At 60.8% G+C, this 16,356-nt stretch overlaps 5 protein-coding genes across 6 annotated transcripts in view; 2 read left to right on the forward strand and 3 right to left on the reverse strand.

The window, feature by feature from the left end:
- Positions 1-1,330: 1,330 nt before the first annotated feature.
- CHLRE_07g321750v5 (uncharacterized protein) lies at positions 1,331-4,748 on the reverse strand. Of its 2 annotated transcripts, none has more exons than XM_043063982.1 (6): positions 4,391-4,748; positions 4,095-4,205; positions 3,518-3,768; positions 2,925-3,048; positions 2,303-2,606; positions 1,331-2,092 (listed from the first exon to the last, which is right to left on the reverse strand). In XM_043063982.1, exons 1-6 carry the CDS (start codon positions 4,577-4,579, stop codon positions 1,932-1,934), a joined length of 1,140 nt encoding a protein of 379 aa, XP_042922551.1. In that variant the 5' UTR covers positions 4,580-4,748; the 3' UTR covers positions 1,331-1,931. The 2 variants fall into 2 exon arrangements, with proteins under 2 accessions (XP_042922551.1, XP_042922550.1); XM_043063983.1 differs by having other exon boundaries at positions 4,391-4,730.
- Positions 4,749-4,948: 200 nt separating this feature from the next.
- Positions 4,949-6,778, forward strand: CHLRE_07g321800v5 (uncharacterized protein). The gene is made up of 3 exons (XM_001700804.2): positions 4,949-5,311; positions 5,571-5,806; positions 6,080-6,778. The coding sequence occupies exons 1-3, from the start codon at positions 5,086-5,088 to the stop codon at positions 6,299-6,301; spliced, it is 684 nt and encodes a 227-aa protein (XP_001700856.1). The 5' UTR covers positions 4,949-5,085; the 3' UTR covers positions 6,302-6,778.
- Positions 6,779-6,880: 102 nt separating this feature from the next.
- On the reverse strand, positions 6,881-9,798 carry CHLRE_07g321850v5 (uncharacterized protein). The gene is made up of 6 exons (XM_001700997.2): positions 9,570-9,798; positions 9,310-9,375; positions 8,902-8,973; positions 8,331-8,491; positions 7,969-8,049; positions 6,881-7,770 (listed from the first exon to the last, which is right to left on the reverse strand). The coding sequence occupies exons 1-6, from the start codon at positions 9,603-9,605 to the stop codon at positions 7,593-7,595; spliced, it is 594 nt and encodes a 197-aa protein (XP_001701049.2). The 5' UTR covers positions 9,606-9,798; the 3' UTR covers positions 6,881-7,592.
- A 100-nt stretch (positions 9,799-9,898) lies between these two features.
- CHLRE_07g321900v5 (uncharacterized protein) lies at positions 9,899-12,750 on the forward strand. The gene is made up of 6 exons (XM_043063984.1): positions 9,899-10,132; positions 10,365-10,452; positions 10,596-10,730; positions 10,968-11,248; positions 11,649-11,769; positions 11,923-12,750. Exons 1-6 carry the CDS (start codon positions 9,959-9,961, stop codon positions 12,258-12,260), a joined length of 1,137 nt encoding a protein of 378 aa, XP_042922552.1. The 5' UTR covers positions 9,899-9,958; the 3' UTR covers positions 12,261-12,750.
- A 12-nt stretch (positions 12,751-12,762) lies between these two features.
- Positions 12,763-16,356, reverse strand: part of CHLRE_07g321951v5 (uncharacterized protein) — a 9,316-nt gene continuing 5,722 nt past the window's right edge. The window contains exons 12-15 of the mRNA XM_043063985.1: positions 15,778-15,896; positions 15,520-15,589; positions 15,105-15,270; positions 12,763-14,793 (exon numbers count right to left, since the gene is read on the reverse strand). Of these exons, the coding sequence (XP_042922553.1) occupies positions 14,673-14,793; positions 15,105-15,270; positions 15,520-15,589; positions 15,778-15,896 (476 nt within the window). The 3' untranslated portion in view covers positions 12,763-14,672. The remainder of the gene's footprint in view (positions 14,794-15,104; positions 15,271-15,519; positions 15,590-15,777; positions 15,897-16,356) is intronic.

Consider the following 16,356-nt stretch of genomic DNA (forward strand, 5'->3'; position numbering starts at 1 on the left):
TCGGCCCTCGCCCGCCTTCGGAGCCCCCTGCACCTCCCCCGGCCGCCCCCGGCTCTAATTGCACAGCCCCGCGCCCCTTGATCCGCTTTCGGCTTGGCGAGCTCGTCGTAGACATGCTGAGGGGATGGGTGGGAGGGTGCAAAGGGGGGCGAGTTGAAGGAGGGCCGGATGCGTGGGCGCAGGCCACGCGTGTCGGCAGCACAACCTTGAGCACAACGCTGGGGGGCGCGTCCGCAGCCCATACGGGCCCACATGTTTCTTTTGCTCATAAGCTCGAGCGCATGTGCATGCAATGCAACATTGCGGTCCAGATGACCTCGCTCACCTGCGCACCGTCGAGCGCATTAATGACAGGTGGGGTCTTTTGGTGCTTAGTACATGTCATCTTCTGCCTGTGCACAAGGGTTGTGAGCCTCTTGAGCTGCGGGGCATCAAGCAGCACGAAACGCGTGGCATGCGGTGCCGCATGAGCGTCCGTAGCGGTCGTGTGTATTGTTCCGGATGTCGAAGGCTGCCCACCAAAGCTAGCTGGGCTGAGACAATTTCGAAACTGCGGGGTCCAAAACTCCACGCATGCGGACGTTGGTTGGTGGTCTGGCGCCTGGCGGCCTGTGAATGTGCATGAGTTTCACTCGCACGCTCGCACTTAGGACCCAGACGAACTCCGCACGTCATGGCGGTTGGGATGGATTCTTAGGTAAGCCTTCCGGCGGAGCAGGGCTGGTTGCGTAGCAGGCGGCGCGAAGCCCCGAACTCCCAAGCAACCGCCCGATCAAAACGCTCCACGTCAAGTTCTTATCATACCGCAGCTTCGGTTGGTGCGTGGAGCCGGTGCTACGATCGGTTGGTGGAGCCAGTACCACGGACTGCTGTTACTGAGACCCATGCGACGTGCACGCTGGAAACTGGGTGCACGGCGGGCAAAGTGCACCGCAATCGTCGTTCGGAGCCTGCGCGTCCCTTTGAGGAGGCTCAAGTACATCATGTACGGTACTTTTTCCACACAGTAAGGCCGTACGTGCTCCATGCACAGGTATCAGCGCGCCGATGCTGTCAAGGGATCAGCAGGTCTTGCTGACTGGTTCGATATTGCACAAGCCACGGGAGGGCTCAAGAACACGCATTTACGGTTTGACGTGCTTGAAAAAACGCAACACGCACATACAAGCGAACACTGCATAACCTTGCGTGCCATCCGCCCACACACCATGCGTGCTGCGTGCGTACGACTGGTGCAAACATTCCCAACTACGATGCAAACATTCCCTTGATCCCGCCCCCATACCGCCTGTGACACGGTGGCACTGAAGCGAAATCCCCAGATAGAGCGATAGCGGCTTATTTACACGTACGACTGGTGAGCGCAACCATCACGACAACGCATTAGATGGTCGTGTGTACGGGTGGTCGGGATGTCTGTGAGGCGTATTGCTACGTTTCCGTCCGTGCTCCGGTTTCGATTTGGCAAAAGCAGGTCCTCATCCCTACTCCGTGTACTCCGTGGTACAACGACGTGTCTTGGCAAGTACCCGAACCTACCCGCACTCGCTCGTAAGCAAGGTCCCACAGCACGTGCTATGGCCCCTTTGCTGCCGTTCGGCCGCCACACTCTGCGCCAAATGGACTCACTGACTAGCAGCGAATGACTGCACCCACATGCTATGTACACGCAGCCTAACACACATATCATATATAGAGATGCCGACAAGGAACAGGCGGTCACCAGAACATATGTACAGTCACTGACGAAAAGGCCAATGCTATCAGGAAGAGGCAAGGAGGAAGGAAGGCTAAGAGGCAAGGGACGCTTCCCGCACTCCAGCCCCGCCGCCGCCACGCCGCTACGCATGCACACAACCGGACCGCATACGGTCCACACAGCACGAAGGCGTTCTAGCACCCAAGCAACGCCACTGACACAAGCCGCACGTCTAGCCGCTGTACGCCTGGATTTGGCGGGCCAGGGCACGGCCGTCGGGCAGCTCGATGAGGCAGGCCTTCATGCCCTCCACCGTGAGCGGCACATTCTTGCCGCCCGAGCCCAGGATGGCGCCCACGATGACCGCCACGAGGGCGCCCACGATGAACGCGCCTACGTACGTGTGTTTGGAAAAGGCGCACAGTAGGTATGAGTTCTGGCACCGTCTGTGCGTGTGTATGCGTGTGTGTGTGTGTGTGTGTGTGTGTGTGTGTGTGTGTGTGTGTGTGTGTAGCGTGTGTATGTAAAACCTCACACACCCATCGTGCGTATGCGCATACGCACATGCCACTCATGCACGCACCCACCAACCAGCGAACGCACCTGCGATGCCACCCGCAAAGCTGGCCATGGCGATGAAAAGGGCTGTACTCTCGCCCTCCGCCAGCACGCCGGTGGCGATGATCGCGGCCGCGGACTCCCCACCCATGGCCCCGAGCAAACCAATCGTTGCGTCAAATGCGCCGCGCACCGCCGTCTCGAGCGGGTGGGCGGACTGGTACACGTCCCACGCCAGCAAGCCCACGGCCAGCAGAATCACGGCCATGCCCGCCGCGCCCATGAAATTCACCTTGGCGGTGATCTTGGACACGGTAACACCCGACTCCTCCATAACGTCCTCGTACACCTGCATGCACGCGCCGCCGCACATGCCGTTAGTTATCAAGCGGGTTCTGTCAGTCGAGTAACGATTGAGGCATCAATGGCGCCTGTAATACGTGCGTATGAAGTCCGGGTAGGTGTGCATGTGGTGTCTACCTACGGCGCGCGCGCGGGCAGCAGGTGCGTTCATGGCGACACATAGTTGCAGCTACGTGTGGTAGGTATGTAGGGGCCAGGCGGAGAGAAGTCAGAATGCATGGTCTAACTACTGTACCCGCCAATCGCCCATGCACCTGCGCTCCCCAGCGAGTCTTCACCTGCCTCGCTCCCCTCCTGCACGCACCATGATTTTCTGCAGCTCGGTCAGGTCTGAAAACTCGCCGCCAAAGGTACCCTCGCCCACCATCACGGGCTCTCCAACGGCCTCGGGCGCCGGGTAGCCGGTCTTGTTGAGCTTGACTTGGGACCTGCATACGTGCGCACACACGCACACACACGCACGTGCATTATTGTGTTAATGCCCGCCCTGACACACGTGCATGCCGTGCGTGCGTGCGCCGGCCGCGCGCCGCGGGGGCGGGTCACGCGCACATTTCTACTGTAATGCTGTGGAATGATGTATGGGGGTATGCAGCGGTCAACTGAGGTGGGTTGGGGAGGTGCGGAAGCCGGTAAGACGCGGCTGTGAAAAGTGGCGGTTGGAAAGGCGGGGCGCGGGACACTAGGAATGATACCGGTAGGCGCGAACTAGCAGCAGTGCCTGACCATTGGCCCGCCCGCCGGTCCGGTGCATGTCAGGCCGGCATTGTGCGGGGCATCATAGCAGGCGGTGGATGGATGGGAGCAGCCATCAGCGCGCAGCATGTGCCGGGCTGGCATGCATGGATGGCGCGTGACGTGATAACGTTCTGTCCATAATAACACCTGATGACTCGCCTGTTGACCAGGTCATCGAACCCGATCCCGGTCTCCTTGAGCCACTCTGAGTAGTGCCTGGCCGTGGGCCGCATCGCCCTCCTCGCGGCCTCCAGCGCTGATTCGCGGGCTTGGTAGCAACCCTTTGCCAGGGTCTCAACGTAATCAGTGTCAGCCATCTTGGTAACATTAAACAGGTTTTCGAGGACCTCCTTGCTGTGGGCTTCGACTGCGGACACGTACTCGTCGCGGATGATGAAGTTGCGCACGTTCTGCGAGGGAGGTAGTGGGTGTTCCAGACGGGGCGGGATGTGGGGGGCGCGGGGGCACCGCGCGTTCGGGACGGAGGCACGCACCAAACAACCCAGACCGCGCCGCCTCATACTCATCAGACAAGGTAGGGACATAGCGGGGCTAGGCCTGCCTTGAAGAGTAAGGCGGCTGGGGACTGGGCTGATGTCCTGCTGCACCCAACCTCACTTCGGACACGCACAAGCAAGGCACGCATACATACAGCGCGCACGCGCCGGCCTCGGGCTCCCTGCTGCCGCTGCTGCCGCCGTCGACCCATCCAGGTAAGCCCCGAGTCAGGCCCCACCTGGATCGCGTTGTTGAAGCTGTTCTTGAGGTACCAGAAGTGGTCCTCTGCGATTTTCTTCCTGCGGGCGTCCGCCTCGTCGTTAGACTTGGCGAGCTCGTCGTAGGCACACTGAGGGGATGGGTGGGAGGGTGCAAAGGGTCGCCCATTGGAGGGGCGGGTTCGCGGGAGCAGGTGCGTGCGTGTCGGCATGACGCCAAGGGACTCTTCCGCAGCCCACATGCTTCTATTGAACTCTTGAACTTGAATGCAGATGCGAACTATGCCTCATTGCGGTCCAAAGCGACTTCGCTTACCTGCGCATCATCGAGCGCACGAATCAGTTTGTCGCGGGCTGCCCGCGAGTCCGCACACAGCTTCTTGAAGGTATGGTCATCGGGCTGCTTTTGGTGCTTAATACGTATCATCTCCTGCCTGTGCACAACAGTTGCGAGCCTCTTGAGCTGGGGGGCATCAAGCAGCACGAGACTGCCCGTAGCGGTCATGGCTGCTGTTGTTGTTGCACGTATGTAGACGTATGTAGATACACTGTAGACCAGAACGTTTGAGACTTGGAATTATATACTCAGGAAGTAAGTGAAAGCGTCAGTTGGCCGAACGTTGGCGGTTAGCGGCAGCCCTGTGTATGAAGTAAGCTCGCTCGCTCTCGTAAACATTTTATGCAAACTCGGCATGTCGGGCAGGGAGGGCTTCATGGTAGCTTTTCCGGCAGACCACGGCTGGTTACGTTGTAGCGAGAAGCGAAGCAGGTGGTAGGAAGCCCCAAACTCCCAACCGCCCGACCAAAACCCGCCACGTCCAATTGTCATCTAACCGCAGCTTCGGTTGGTGCATGGAGCCGGTGCTACGAGACAGTAGTATATATACACGGGCTCTGTGCAACCACAAACTTGTCTGCGCACACATTTGCTCAGATTTGCTGACAGAGCTTCGCTACTCTGCCCCAAGGCACACATCATCCTTGCACCGTTAACTCGTTTCAACTAGCATCATGGCCAAGAACGTATTCGGCATCATCATTGACGATGAGATCATGCGCTCGCTTGTCGAGTTCTCGGACGACAACAAGCCAATCACTCAGGCCGATCGTGCCAAGGAGGCCCTGCGCTCCAAGAACTCCCAGGAGAAGGACACCGACGTCACGCGCTACGTTGACAATCTGAAGGCTCAGTATGACGGCAACCGTTCAACGAGGGTCGTCTTCTATAACGCGACCGGTGAGACGGTCTTACTTCGAGAGTTCATGCCGTCCCGACATGCGCTCGCGTGCCTCGCTTCTCTAACCGTTCCTTGGGCGGGGCCGGCAAAGCGTTGAAGCGTCCACTCGGCTGCAGACCTCGCGCCCATACTCATATCCAACTATCACTCTCGTCACTTGGGCGACACCACCTGGTGCCGCATAGCACATGGGTCGGCGACACGTCTAACGGCATGCTTAGCCCTTTATCCCTGCTTCCCTCGCCCGCTTCCGCTCAGGCGCCACGCTGGAGCTGGTGACCACCAAGGACTGGCACGGCCACATCGGCGCCGCGCCGGTGCCCCTCACCGTGCACAACGGCCAGTGGGCTGGCTTCCTGCACGTAAAGACCGGCGGTGCCGCCGTCGGCTCCACTGGCGCCGTGGTGTACCGGGCCACGGTCCTGGACGGCACCAAGCACGACTTCATGCTGGCGTGGAGCAACCCCTTTGCCCGCGGCAGCTGGGACAATGCGGTGAGTCAGCATTCGCTTGCATGGGGGGGGGCATGCATGGGGGCGCCAACGGCGCGACCCCAGGAGAACCCAGCAGCATGCACGCCGCAAGACATCTAATCCAGAGGGAGCCGGCGCTGCCCGGCATTGGGCCCCCCCCATGCTTCGCGCCACATCCATTATCTACCCTGTCCATCTCTGCCCGCCACGCCTCCCGCCAAACTCACACGCATCACAACGAACTCCGCCCCACGAACTCTACCCCCCCCCCACCACCACCACCACCACACACAGGTGTACGCCGAGGTGCGCGCCGCCGGCCACTTCACTGAGCCCGGCATCTGGGACGTCATCTCCGACATCATCGACAAGCGCGCCGACCCCGCCTTCGGCCCTGACGGCCAGCGCTGGATCGAGACGCCCAACGACAAGGGCCGCGGCAAGATGACCATCTCCACGGGCTCCGACAACTTGCCCATCGTTGAGGCCGTGCTCACGCTGCAGGACCTCGAGTAAGCTAGGAGCACCTAGCTAGCTAGTGCCTTGGCAGCGACGCAGCGCGGTTTTGTAGAGGCATAGCCTGTTCATGGGCGGAAAGATGTTGCGGTGTGCGGTAGTGACTCCGAATTTCTCTGCTCTGCATCATTTGCCGCCGCACATACTGTACAGTATGGTCACAGCCCACTCCTTAGCGCTGCTCGATGCGTAGAGCCATATGGCATGCATGTTTTATATCGGCACATAGGTTGTACATAGGGACCGCCGCGGCAGCCCCATGAGTTGTGCGGGGATTGTGCCCCGGCGGCCCTTGCATATGCCCTTCAGAAAGTCAGACAGAAAGTTTGTCGTTGCATGGACACGATTTGAATGTGTGCTGCCATGCGTGTGGAAACTAAAGGGAATCTAACAGGCTGCGTGATGCCTCGGGCGAACGCACGAGCCAAGTTGTATCCTGCTATGTCCGCACGTGCGCATGTAACACAGCATCCGCGGCCGTTTCAGGTTCTCCTGGTCTCGGGGTTAGTAGCATTGCGCACACTGAGTGCTTGCCCGCCCAGCGTCATACGTGGCGGCGACAAAGGGACTCCGTGAACAGCAGCATATGGTTTACACGCGCATTCCGCGTGTCTCACACCGCTGCAGTAGCCGTGAGCTCGCCTCACACCATAGCCTGCAGCCATTTCAATCAGCAAGCTTCTTATCTACCTTAGCCTGGCCAGCCAGATGTCCTCGCATTCCCGCGCCCTGTACCTCCAGTCCTCCACTCAACCTCTAGTTGCACCGCCGAGCTCGGATGTACAAGCAAGCCCATGTCCCCCATGCCAAGCGTCTACAGTAGCAGCAGCATGTGCACAGGATGGCTCGTCCCGGGCGTCCCGAAGCCGACCACAGTCCCGCCCGCCACTTGCCCCTCGCAAGCACCCTGTCCACACACACGCACCGGCGGCGGCGAGACGCCGCAGCCCACACGCATGCACTACCTGCACCAGCGAGACGACCCTGAGCGATACCGAGGTCCCACACCGCAGTCCTTCACCAGCACTGCGTTTCCTTGCTTGCGCGGTTTCCTGACTTGGCCTCCTTGGCTCCGGGTTCTCAACACTTAGGCGGTCGCGCCCCGCCCCGCAATCGTGTGACTCGTGTCATCCGGCGCTCCGATTCACCCCGTCGGTCCCTGCTCACACCCAGCGCCACCACCCTGGGACGACCACTCCTACAATCCTTCCCCTCACCCGAGCCTAGCTAGCTCCTCATGCTCCATTACCACCAACAACAATTACAGCTGGCCAGCCAGCTAGTTCTGAAGCTACTTAGCCTTGAGCTCCTCCAACAGCTGCGTCAGCACCTTGCACAGCGCGGGCGTGAGCGCCGCCTTCACCTTCTTCACCGCCGCCGCCTCGTCTGCCGCCCGCTCCGGCTGCTTGTGTCCCACCTCCGGCACCACCTCCAGTTCGTCTGGGTCGTCAGAGCAGAAGTTGAGCACCCTGCGCGGTGGGGCAGAGAGGATAGCAAGGAGTGCTTTAGAAACGCGCAAGGTGCGTGTTTGGGAGCCAGGGGTGTTAGGGAATACAGATAGGCGCGCGAGTGAGTGGTGGTACGTCACACATAAAGCCGGCATTCCGAATATGCGGGCGTTGATCAGGCCCATGCGTTGCAAGAGCCGGGTACGTGAAGCAACTCACTTGCAATGCCCGCGGATTTCGATGGCACCGGGCGCGGGAAGCGCCTTCCATGCAAGCTGCAACTCGAAGTCAAACCCGCACCTGCGAGGCAAAGCAGGGAACAGCGCATGGCACGTGTAGCTTGCGCGACATTGCGTGCGTGCCCCACATATGCTTCCTCACCGCTACTAAGCCCTGGCCGTCAGCTTTGCGCCCCTACCTCCACCCATCAACGCCTGAGGGACCCCCAGTTCCACCTCCTCCCCAACACCTGGATCCCTCCTACTGCCACCTCCATCTCCACCCTGTCGCAGCTGCCGCTCCTGCACCCGTTGCCCGACCCCGCCGGCCCCCACACATGACCCTGTGCCCCTGCCGCTCACCTCTTTTTCCCCCGCACCAGGAAGATGTTTGCCTCGCCCTCGCAGCTGTTGAGGTCCAGCACCGACACGTCGCCGCCCGCCAGCCCCTCCAGCCCCTTGACCAGCTCGCCCAGCCGCCCCTTGGCCCAGGAGGTGGCGTTGCGCTCCTCAAACGTGCCCGCCTGGCGGCCGAGCATACACACAAACACATAGCGAGGAGTCTGTCGATTCCTTCCCTTTTGTGCTTTCGTGCAACACAAGCACACATACACACGCACACAAATACACATGCACATACACATACACACACTTGCACAAACACATGCACACGCACACACAGACACAGACACACATGCGCACAAATGTACACGTAACGCGTCACACAGTGATGCACGCGTCGCACGCGGTATACGGCATGGGTGCAGTACATCCGCATTGCCGGTCACAAGGAACGAGGCCGTGTGTGCGACGGCGGTAGGCAGCACGTCCCAACTCCCACTCCTCCTCACGCATAAGCCAGGCCTGCCGCTGCTGGTGCCCACCCCATTGTCTCACACAATACACATACGCACACGATTCTACGGGCACGCACCGCGTTCCATGCTGACGCGCCGTTGCTGGCCGCCTGCCGCTCCAGCTCGGCCTTCTCCTCCTCAGTCAGTTTCTGCGAGAGTGAGCGGCGGCCGGCGAAACGCATGCAAGGCCCTTGAAGCCAGCGGCAACAAGGATTGCGTCCCAGTGCCCCACACGCCAGCCACGTTGTAATCAGCGCACAGCCGTGCTCCCTAAGGTAGCTTGCCGCGCGGTAACCAGGCCCAGCACGGCGGCCCGGCACTCCTGCCAGGGCCAGAGGGACCTTGCGCCGGCTGGGCCAAACCGGCAGAACGCGCAGCGCTGCAGCAGCCACAACCCAGTTTCTTTGCCAGTGGGATGTCCAAAGGGCCCCATCAGTAGGCGCGCGCTGCCCCTCGCGCGCGCCGACTGCCTCCCCAGTCCCCACCTTGGGCTCCGGCACGGGGGCATTGCCGCCACCCTTCCCATGCCAGTAGTGGTAAGACAGCTCGCCCTGCAGCCATGATGACGTGAGGAATGAATGCCTGGTTGGGTGGCGCTGCCATTAATTGGCCGTGTGTGCGCGTGTGGCACGCCACGGCCGCGACACGAAGGGTCTAACAGGGCGAGCTACGGGACCCCCAGCAGCCACCGCCCCATTGATCCTCCACCATAGAACCTAGACATTCGGTGATCAACTATACAAACCTTGCTTCCATCGGCCGGCTTGGCAGCGTCGGACATTTTCGGCTTAGGCTTAGGTTTCGCAGGAACTGTGTTAGTACCAGCCACTGAGCTACTAGCTTTTGACTTGGAGCGCGCCTTGGCGCGGGCCGACGGAGTCTCCTGTGCCCCGTCGAGCCTGAGAATAGCGCGCAGTAGTTGCCAAGGTGCAGCTACAATGCGGCTGATAAGCTGAAAAGCAAACATGGGAGACTGCTATGTAAATGCTGTCTGCCAAAGGCAGCGACTTGGTGGACCCAACATGGAAGCTTCGCAAGGAATTGAAGTTCTCTTCAGCCTGCATTGCTGCAAATCTGTCCTGTATGTTTTCAATCAAGTGATGTAGTTTCTCTCAAATACTCGTGCAAAGCACCATGGGCAACGCGCTGTTTGGGAGAGGAAGCGACAAACATGTTGGCAGCAAAGAGTCTGGGCTGGAAATTGTTGTACTGGGGACTGGTGCCGGAGCTACGCACATTTACTCAAAGGAGAGCTCGTCTTCGTTTGTGGTGCTCCGAGACGGGGAGCCCGTGCTGCTGTGCGACATGGTGGGTTCCCATTCGCCTTGGTGAACCCCCACTCCGCTGCCAGGTGGCGTGGCTGGGCATCAAGGCAGAGAAGTGGCGGGACCTTGGAGGGCGGGGGCTGGCTTGGGGAGGGTGGGGGCGCCTGAGCGGGAGCATGCAGCGGGGATGTGGAGGTCACCTCGCTCTCGCACACACTGCCACACACACACACACCCATGATTTCCCCCTGTCTTCACCTGATGCGGCCACACAGGGGTATGGCGTGACCGCCTCGTGCCTGCAGCACGTGGGGCGCGTGCCGGCATGCACCTACATCAGCCACAACCACGGCGATCATGCAGGTGCTGGCGTTGACATGACACCTTGCCGCAGACCGCCGGGGACCGCGCAGGGCCCAGAAGTCCCGTTGTTACAGCCCCTTCCCTTCCCTCCCATCTTGGTCTGGGATATGGATACGGCTGTGCCCGTCCCCACGAACCCACAGGCGAGCTGCCTCTGGTCCTGGCTGTGGAGGGCACGGCGGCGGCGGCGGCGGGGCGGCCGCTGCTGGCGCTGCTGGCGCACCCGGACGTGATGGCGGAGCTTCGCGGGCACCGACTGCGGGAGCTGCACTCCACAGGTGGGGCTGGGCGGGGCCGTGTGGGGGCGAGTGGAGGCGAGTTGAGGCGAGTTGAGGCGTGTGTGTGGCGTTGTCATGCGTGTGTGGGAGGCAGGGAACACCATTTCAGTATCTATCCTGCTCACACGTCAGACGCCCACGCGCAAGATGCACTTACGGTGGTCTGGCTTGACCCGGTCATATTTGACTGGCGGGCACACTGACTTTTGGACTGACCACCTCGTCTCCTAACGGCAGGGCGGCCGCTGGAGAGCTTCGCCTCGTTCCACGAAGTGCCCTCCGGCACCGCCACACCCGTGCCTTGCTGTGGCAGTGGCAGCGGGAGCGGCAGCGGTAGTGGCAGTGGCGAGGGCAGTCGCAACAGCAACGGCTGTGGCACCAGTGGCCGCGGCAGTAGCAGCCGCAGCGCCGCACCTGGCGGCTGCGGGTTGTCGGTCCGCCCCTTCCGCGCCCGCCACAGCGAGACCTGCTATGGCCTGGTCATATACGATGAGGGGCGGCCTGTGCTGGGCTGGACGGTAGGTGAATGCGCGTGGGCGAATGAGGGAACGTGGCAGGAACGGCGTGTGCGGGCAACGTGTGTGCTCCGTTTTTGCTCCGTGTTGCAGCACATCATTATGCAGAACTGCAAACCCCTATTAAGACTGGGCGTGCAGGCCGAGTAGCTCAATGCTGATGCATGGCCACTGTGTGCCGTGCCATGCTTGCCATGGGCAGCGCATGTCCGCACAGGCTCCATTCCCCACACACGTACTCCACCTCTCTTTGTGTGCCTTTCCATCACAAATACCTGCACGCATGCACACACACACACACACACAATCTTGATTGTCCTTGTGCGCTTTAACACACACATACATACACACTTGCACACTTGCACACACACGCACACACGCACACACGCACACACGCACACAGGCCGACAGCGGCTATGACGAGGAGCTGTACACGGCGCTGGCGGAGGCGCCGCTCGTTCTGGTGGACGCACGAGCCAAGGGCAGCGCGGAGCATGCGGGCTTCAGCGACCTGGCACGCATAGGTGAGCACGGTCCAGCGCCGGCATGTGAGGAGGGGCGTACGCGCTGCTGGGCGCGCTACCCTCCCAGCACTCCTGTCCTGTTCGGGTGCTTCGCTCAAAGTAATCAGCTCAAAAGCATGTGCCCCGCATGTGTGGTTATGTGTGTCACCGCAGTGTCGCTGCCAGCGCTGCAGGGCCGCCAGTTGTATGTCACCGGGTATGGGCGTCAGGACGAGGCGCCGCGGCCCGCAGACGGGGTGCCGGCCGGTGTGCGGCTGGCGCGGCCCGGCCTGCGGATAGCGCTGCAGCCGGCACCAGCGGCGCGGGCAGAGGCGCAGGCTGGGGCTGGAGCGAGCAGAGCGGGTTGCGGCGGGGCGGCTGGAGGAGATGAAGGGCTGCAGGGGCGCAGCAAGGAGGCGGCGGCAGCGAGCGAGGCAGGGCGGCCGGGTGGGCATGCGTTTGAGGCGGGGAGTGGTGGGACGTCTGGGGTGAGGGCTGCGGTGCGGGTGTAGCCGTGTAGACGCTCCATCTTGTGTGTGGCTCCACTGCTGTTCAGGGCGCTTTACAAAAGGTCGGTGTCAGCTTATTTGCTCTTCGGGAGTTCGGGGGGTGATTTGACGTGTGTACTAATGTGATGTACCGTATATTGTGTTGCGCTTGCTTGCGTTCGGGTTCTGGGTGTATTGTGCGGTGAATCGGACAATCGGTGATCACTCAGTAGTACTGCATGGGCGCTGGAGAAAGCGGACCGGCGGACGGGCAGTCGTTGTGCGGGCCGGAGCTCCAAAATGTAGGCCATTTAGCCGAATGATCTAACCCTATCATACTTTTGACGGTGGTAGAGATATGTGCTTGTTGTGACTGACTGACCGGGATACTAATTGTTTGGAGAGCAGGGGGTGCATGTTTGGATGGAAAGTGAGTTGCGGCTGCGGTTGAAGGAGAGGTTGCAAAGCATGGACTTCATGGTCTCTGCCGTGCCGGATGATAAGTTATAAACACACTGAGATGCTGACAATTCGTTCGACATATCGACTGATGGCAACGACAGGGACTACCGTACTCAAATTGCAAGGGGCACGGGCATGGAACTTGTAAATGTGCCCCACCTTCATACCCACTGTCAGCAAACAACCAACACCTGCAGTCTCAACCCCCGTTCACATGCCGCACACTGCCATTTCTACTTCACCGATGAATACCCCACCCTGCCTCCTCGTCAAAAGCGGTAGTTTGACCGCCCACCACACAACACCTGCTTTCTCACTGTTTCCGCAAACCGCACACCCACTGCTGCTTCCACACCGCACCCATCTTCACCCTGAACGAACCCTGACGTGACTGCACGCAAACGCACACTACAGCGGAGGCAAACTGGCCGGTGCCGCCGCAACCTGGCGGCGGCCGCCGCCAGCAAACATGCGCACATGCTGCAAATGCATGCGCGCCATCCGCTGCGCGTGTGTTCAAGCACAGCGCCCTCACGCCCACGCTTTGACAGCCTCCCACACAGCCCTGAGCAGCCGCGCGCTAACACGCACACGTCGAGCCCCTCCTCCATCGCATCCCTTGCGAACCTCGGCCTCTCTGCAACATGCAAACAGCCTCATGCAGCAGCTGCCTGCATGGCGCTTTGGTCCCAACCGTCCCCGCAACCGCGCACGCCGTTGCGGACGAAGGGCACAACACCCTGGCCCGCAGCAAACTTCCCATCACGTTCTCGAAGACGCAGTGAGTGGAAAGCAAAAACACGACGTGCGCGCATCTGGGTGGGCGGGCCTATAGCGCCTGTCAGCAGCCCACACCGCGCTCAACTACGCACACACAAAGACAGCCCACATTACGCTGTCAACCAGTTTATACCTCACCCACTGCACGCGTCCATTAACTCACCATCCCGGCCCCACCAGCCAGGCCCATGCAGCCACTCCCGGAAGCACAACACACCGGCGGGCACCGTCGCAAGTCCGCAGCAAACTTGCCGCCACGTCAGACGTGGAGCCAAGCAAAAAGGTGAACGCGCTTCGGGTCTGGCCGCAGGCAGGCAGGGACAGCACCCGCAACTCGACTTCACAAAGTAGCAACCAACGCACATATTTCCGTCTTGTGCTTCCTTCCCTATGCTTGCCAACATACGATGCTGTCAAAGTACAGCCTCACACATCATGTAGCCAGGGTATGCACGGAGCACATACACATGCATACATCGCACGTGCGTCCGTCAGTCCACTCACACCCACTCAACGTCGACAGTCCGCGGCGCCACAAGCCCACTCCCCGCTCCTTATGGAGCAACTCGCCATGCACGCCCGCCGGTATGCTAAACCAGGGAACGAATTTGTGGCGAGCAAACAAGTGAGAAGGAGCTCGCCGTGAGGCCAGCCCCGTCGGACCCGGCACACATGTCCCACACACATACACACACACACAACCATATACACAATTGCGTCAAAGGGCACACGTACTCGTGTACATACGCGCCTAGCGTTTGGTGAAACATACAACTCTATACCTTTTGCCACTGCCACTTCAAGCACAAATAAGTTTATTGCAGAACGCGCAGTCAGTAAACTCGTGAGAGCTTCGCCGCTGCTGCATAGGATACGCCCGCATAGGGATCACGTGTAGGCCCTCTGGTTCGTAGCCGACGTACCGGGAATGCGGTTTCCCATGCCATCAGGCCCGGCGCACACCGCCACGCCACGGCTGCAGTTCAAATGCTGCTCGACATAAGTACGCGTGCATTCCTATGGGTTAGCACAAACAGCCTTCACCTGCAAACAAATCCCTGTACGACCGAGCCAGCCGCTGCGTCCCTCACCCTCATTCCCTTCCCTGCAATCTGCTCCCCACCCCCCGCTCGTTTAAACGTTCAGTTTGGGCTTGTACTCACCACCCCCACCCCCAACCCCCCAACTGCGCACTCAGAACAGGCGGCGAGTGCTAAACCCTCCGAAGCTGCCGTCGCGCACGCTTTGCACCACCAGGTTAATGTTGAGCGCCGAGATGAGCACGAACAGCGTCCAGGCCGTGGCGGACACCATCCTGTGTGTGGCAATGTGCAGGAGATGGGGGCGTGCGTGTGATGTGAGTGCTAGGTGGTGGGTCAAGGGCGAGAGCGGAGGCTGGATCGCACCGGTGGCGCCGGACTGTTGATGAGTGCCGGTGATGCACATACACACACAGGGCCTACCTACCAACACATCGCCGCTGTCCTTCACACACACATACACAAATTGGTAGGTTTCGGTAAGTAACTCCGGCGTCGTCTGGGCGGCTTTCGTTTCGTTTTTTTAACACACACGCACGAACAAACTCCTTGTCCTCCCGGTGCGCTTGTGCGCACACGCGCTCACCAGCCGTTGGCGTACTTGCCCAGGTACTTGCGGCTGCCGGTGAAGTGCACCAGCGGGAACACGGCGAACGGCAGCGTCAGCGACAGGATCACCTGCGACAGCACCAGCAGCTGCCCCACGCCCTCGCGACCCATCACCGCGGCCACCACAGCCGCCGGGATGATGGCTGCGGGGGGAGGGGGCCCGGGAGGTCGTGAGAAAAGAAACGCCGGGGTTAGTGCCGTGCGCGTTGCGGCTGGGTGCAGAGGCAGACGTCACCGCACCCACAGGAGCGCATGAATGCATGATGCGCGCGTGGTGAGAACCCCAAGGAACCGGCACATGCAGGCTCTGTTCACGCTGCTGCGAACAACGTTCGTACCAGCCCGCTGCACCGCGCCGCCCGGGCCCTGCCACCTCCCTCCGTCGCTCTCACCCGTGCCTCGCGTTATGAGTCGCCTCAGCCAGGGCCGACACTTGATGGCCAGAAAGCCCTCCATCACAATCTGGTTTGGGGGATAACGGCAGCGGGAGAGGAGTTAGGGTGAATGGATACGGGCTAGGGAAAGCCCCAACGCTCTTAGCACCACCGTGACCCAAACCAACCACATGCCTGAACACGTGTAACGTGCTTCGTGCACCACCCGTGCCAACCCCTGTGCCCCCACCGCCCATGCCCCGCCCTTGCCCCCACCTGTCCCGACAGTGTGCCGGTGATGGTGGAGTTCTGCCCCGCCGCCAGCAGCGCCACACCGAACAGGATGGAGGCGGCCTTGGCGCCCAGCGAGGTGGCCAGCAGCTCGTAGGCGTCGCCTGAGGAGGGGAGGAGGGGGATGATTCTGTAAGATCACATGATCAATCCCGTAAGGAAACAGTCGCGCTGCAAGGAGCAGCTGCAGCTGGAGTGAAGGAGGGGGTATATGGGGCGCGCGGCCGAGGGCGTGTGAACGCGCAGGTGGAGGTGGGGCTGCCCGCGCCCAGCGAACCGGTCGTCGTGTCGTGCTCATCAGGACGGCACCACCACCCGACCGCTAGGCCTCTCCTAGTAGCCGCCTCCAGGCAAACCGCGACTACACGCGACTATAGCCATGCTCCTACAGTCCACCCCAAGCCCCTCTGCCTGTGCTCCGCTAGTTTGGCTTGGTTTGGTTTAGTTTGGGCTGGTATCTACAGCCCCAAGTAAACGAAACCAAGCCAAACTAGCGGAGCACAGGCAGAGGGGCTTGGGGTGGACTGTAGGAGCATGGCTATAGTCGCGTGTAGTCGCGGTTTG

The sequence above is a fragment of the Chlamydomonas reinhardtii genome, chromosome 7 (genome assembly GCF_000002595.2).
Source record: "Chlamydomonas reinhardtii strain CC-503 cw92 mt+ chromosome 7, whole genome shotgun sequence".
NCBI lineage: Eukaryota > Viridiplantae > Chlorophyta > Chlorophyceae > Chlamydomonadales > Chlamydomonadaceae > Chlamydomonas > Chlamydomonas reinhardtii.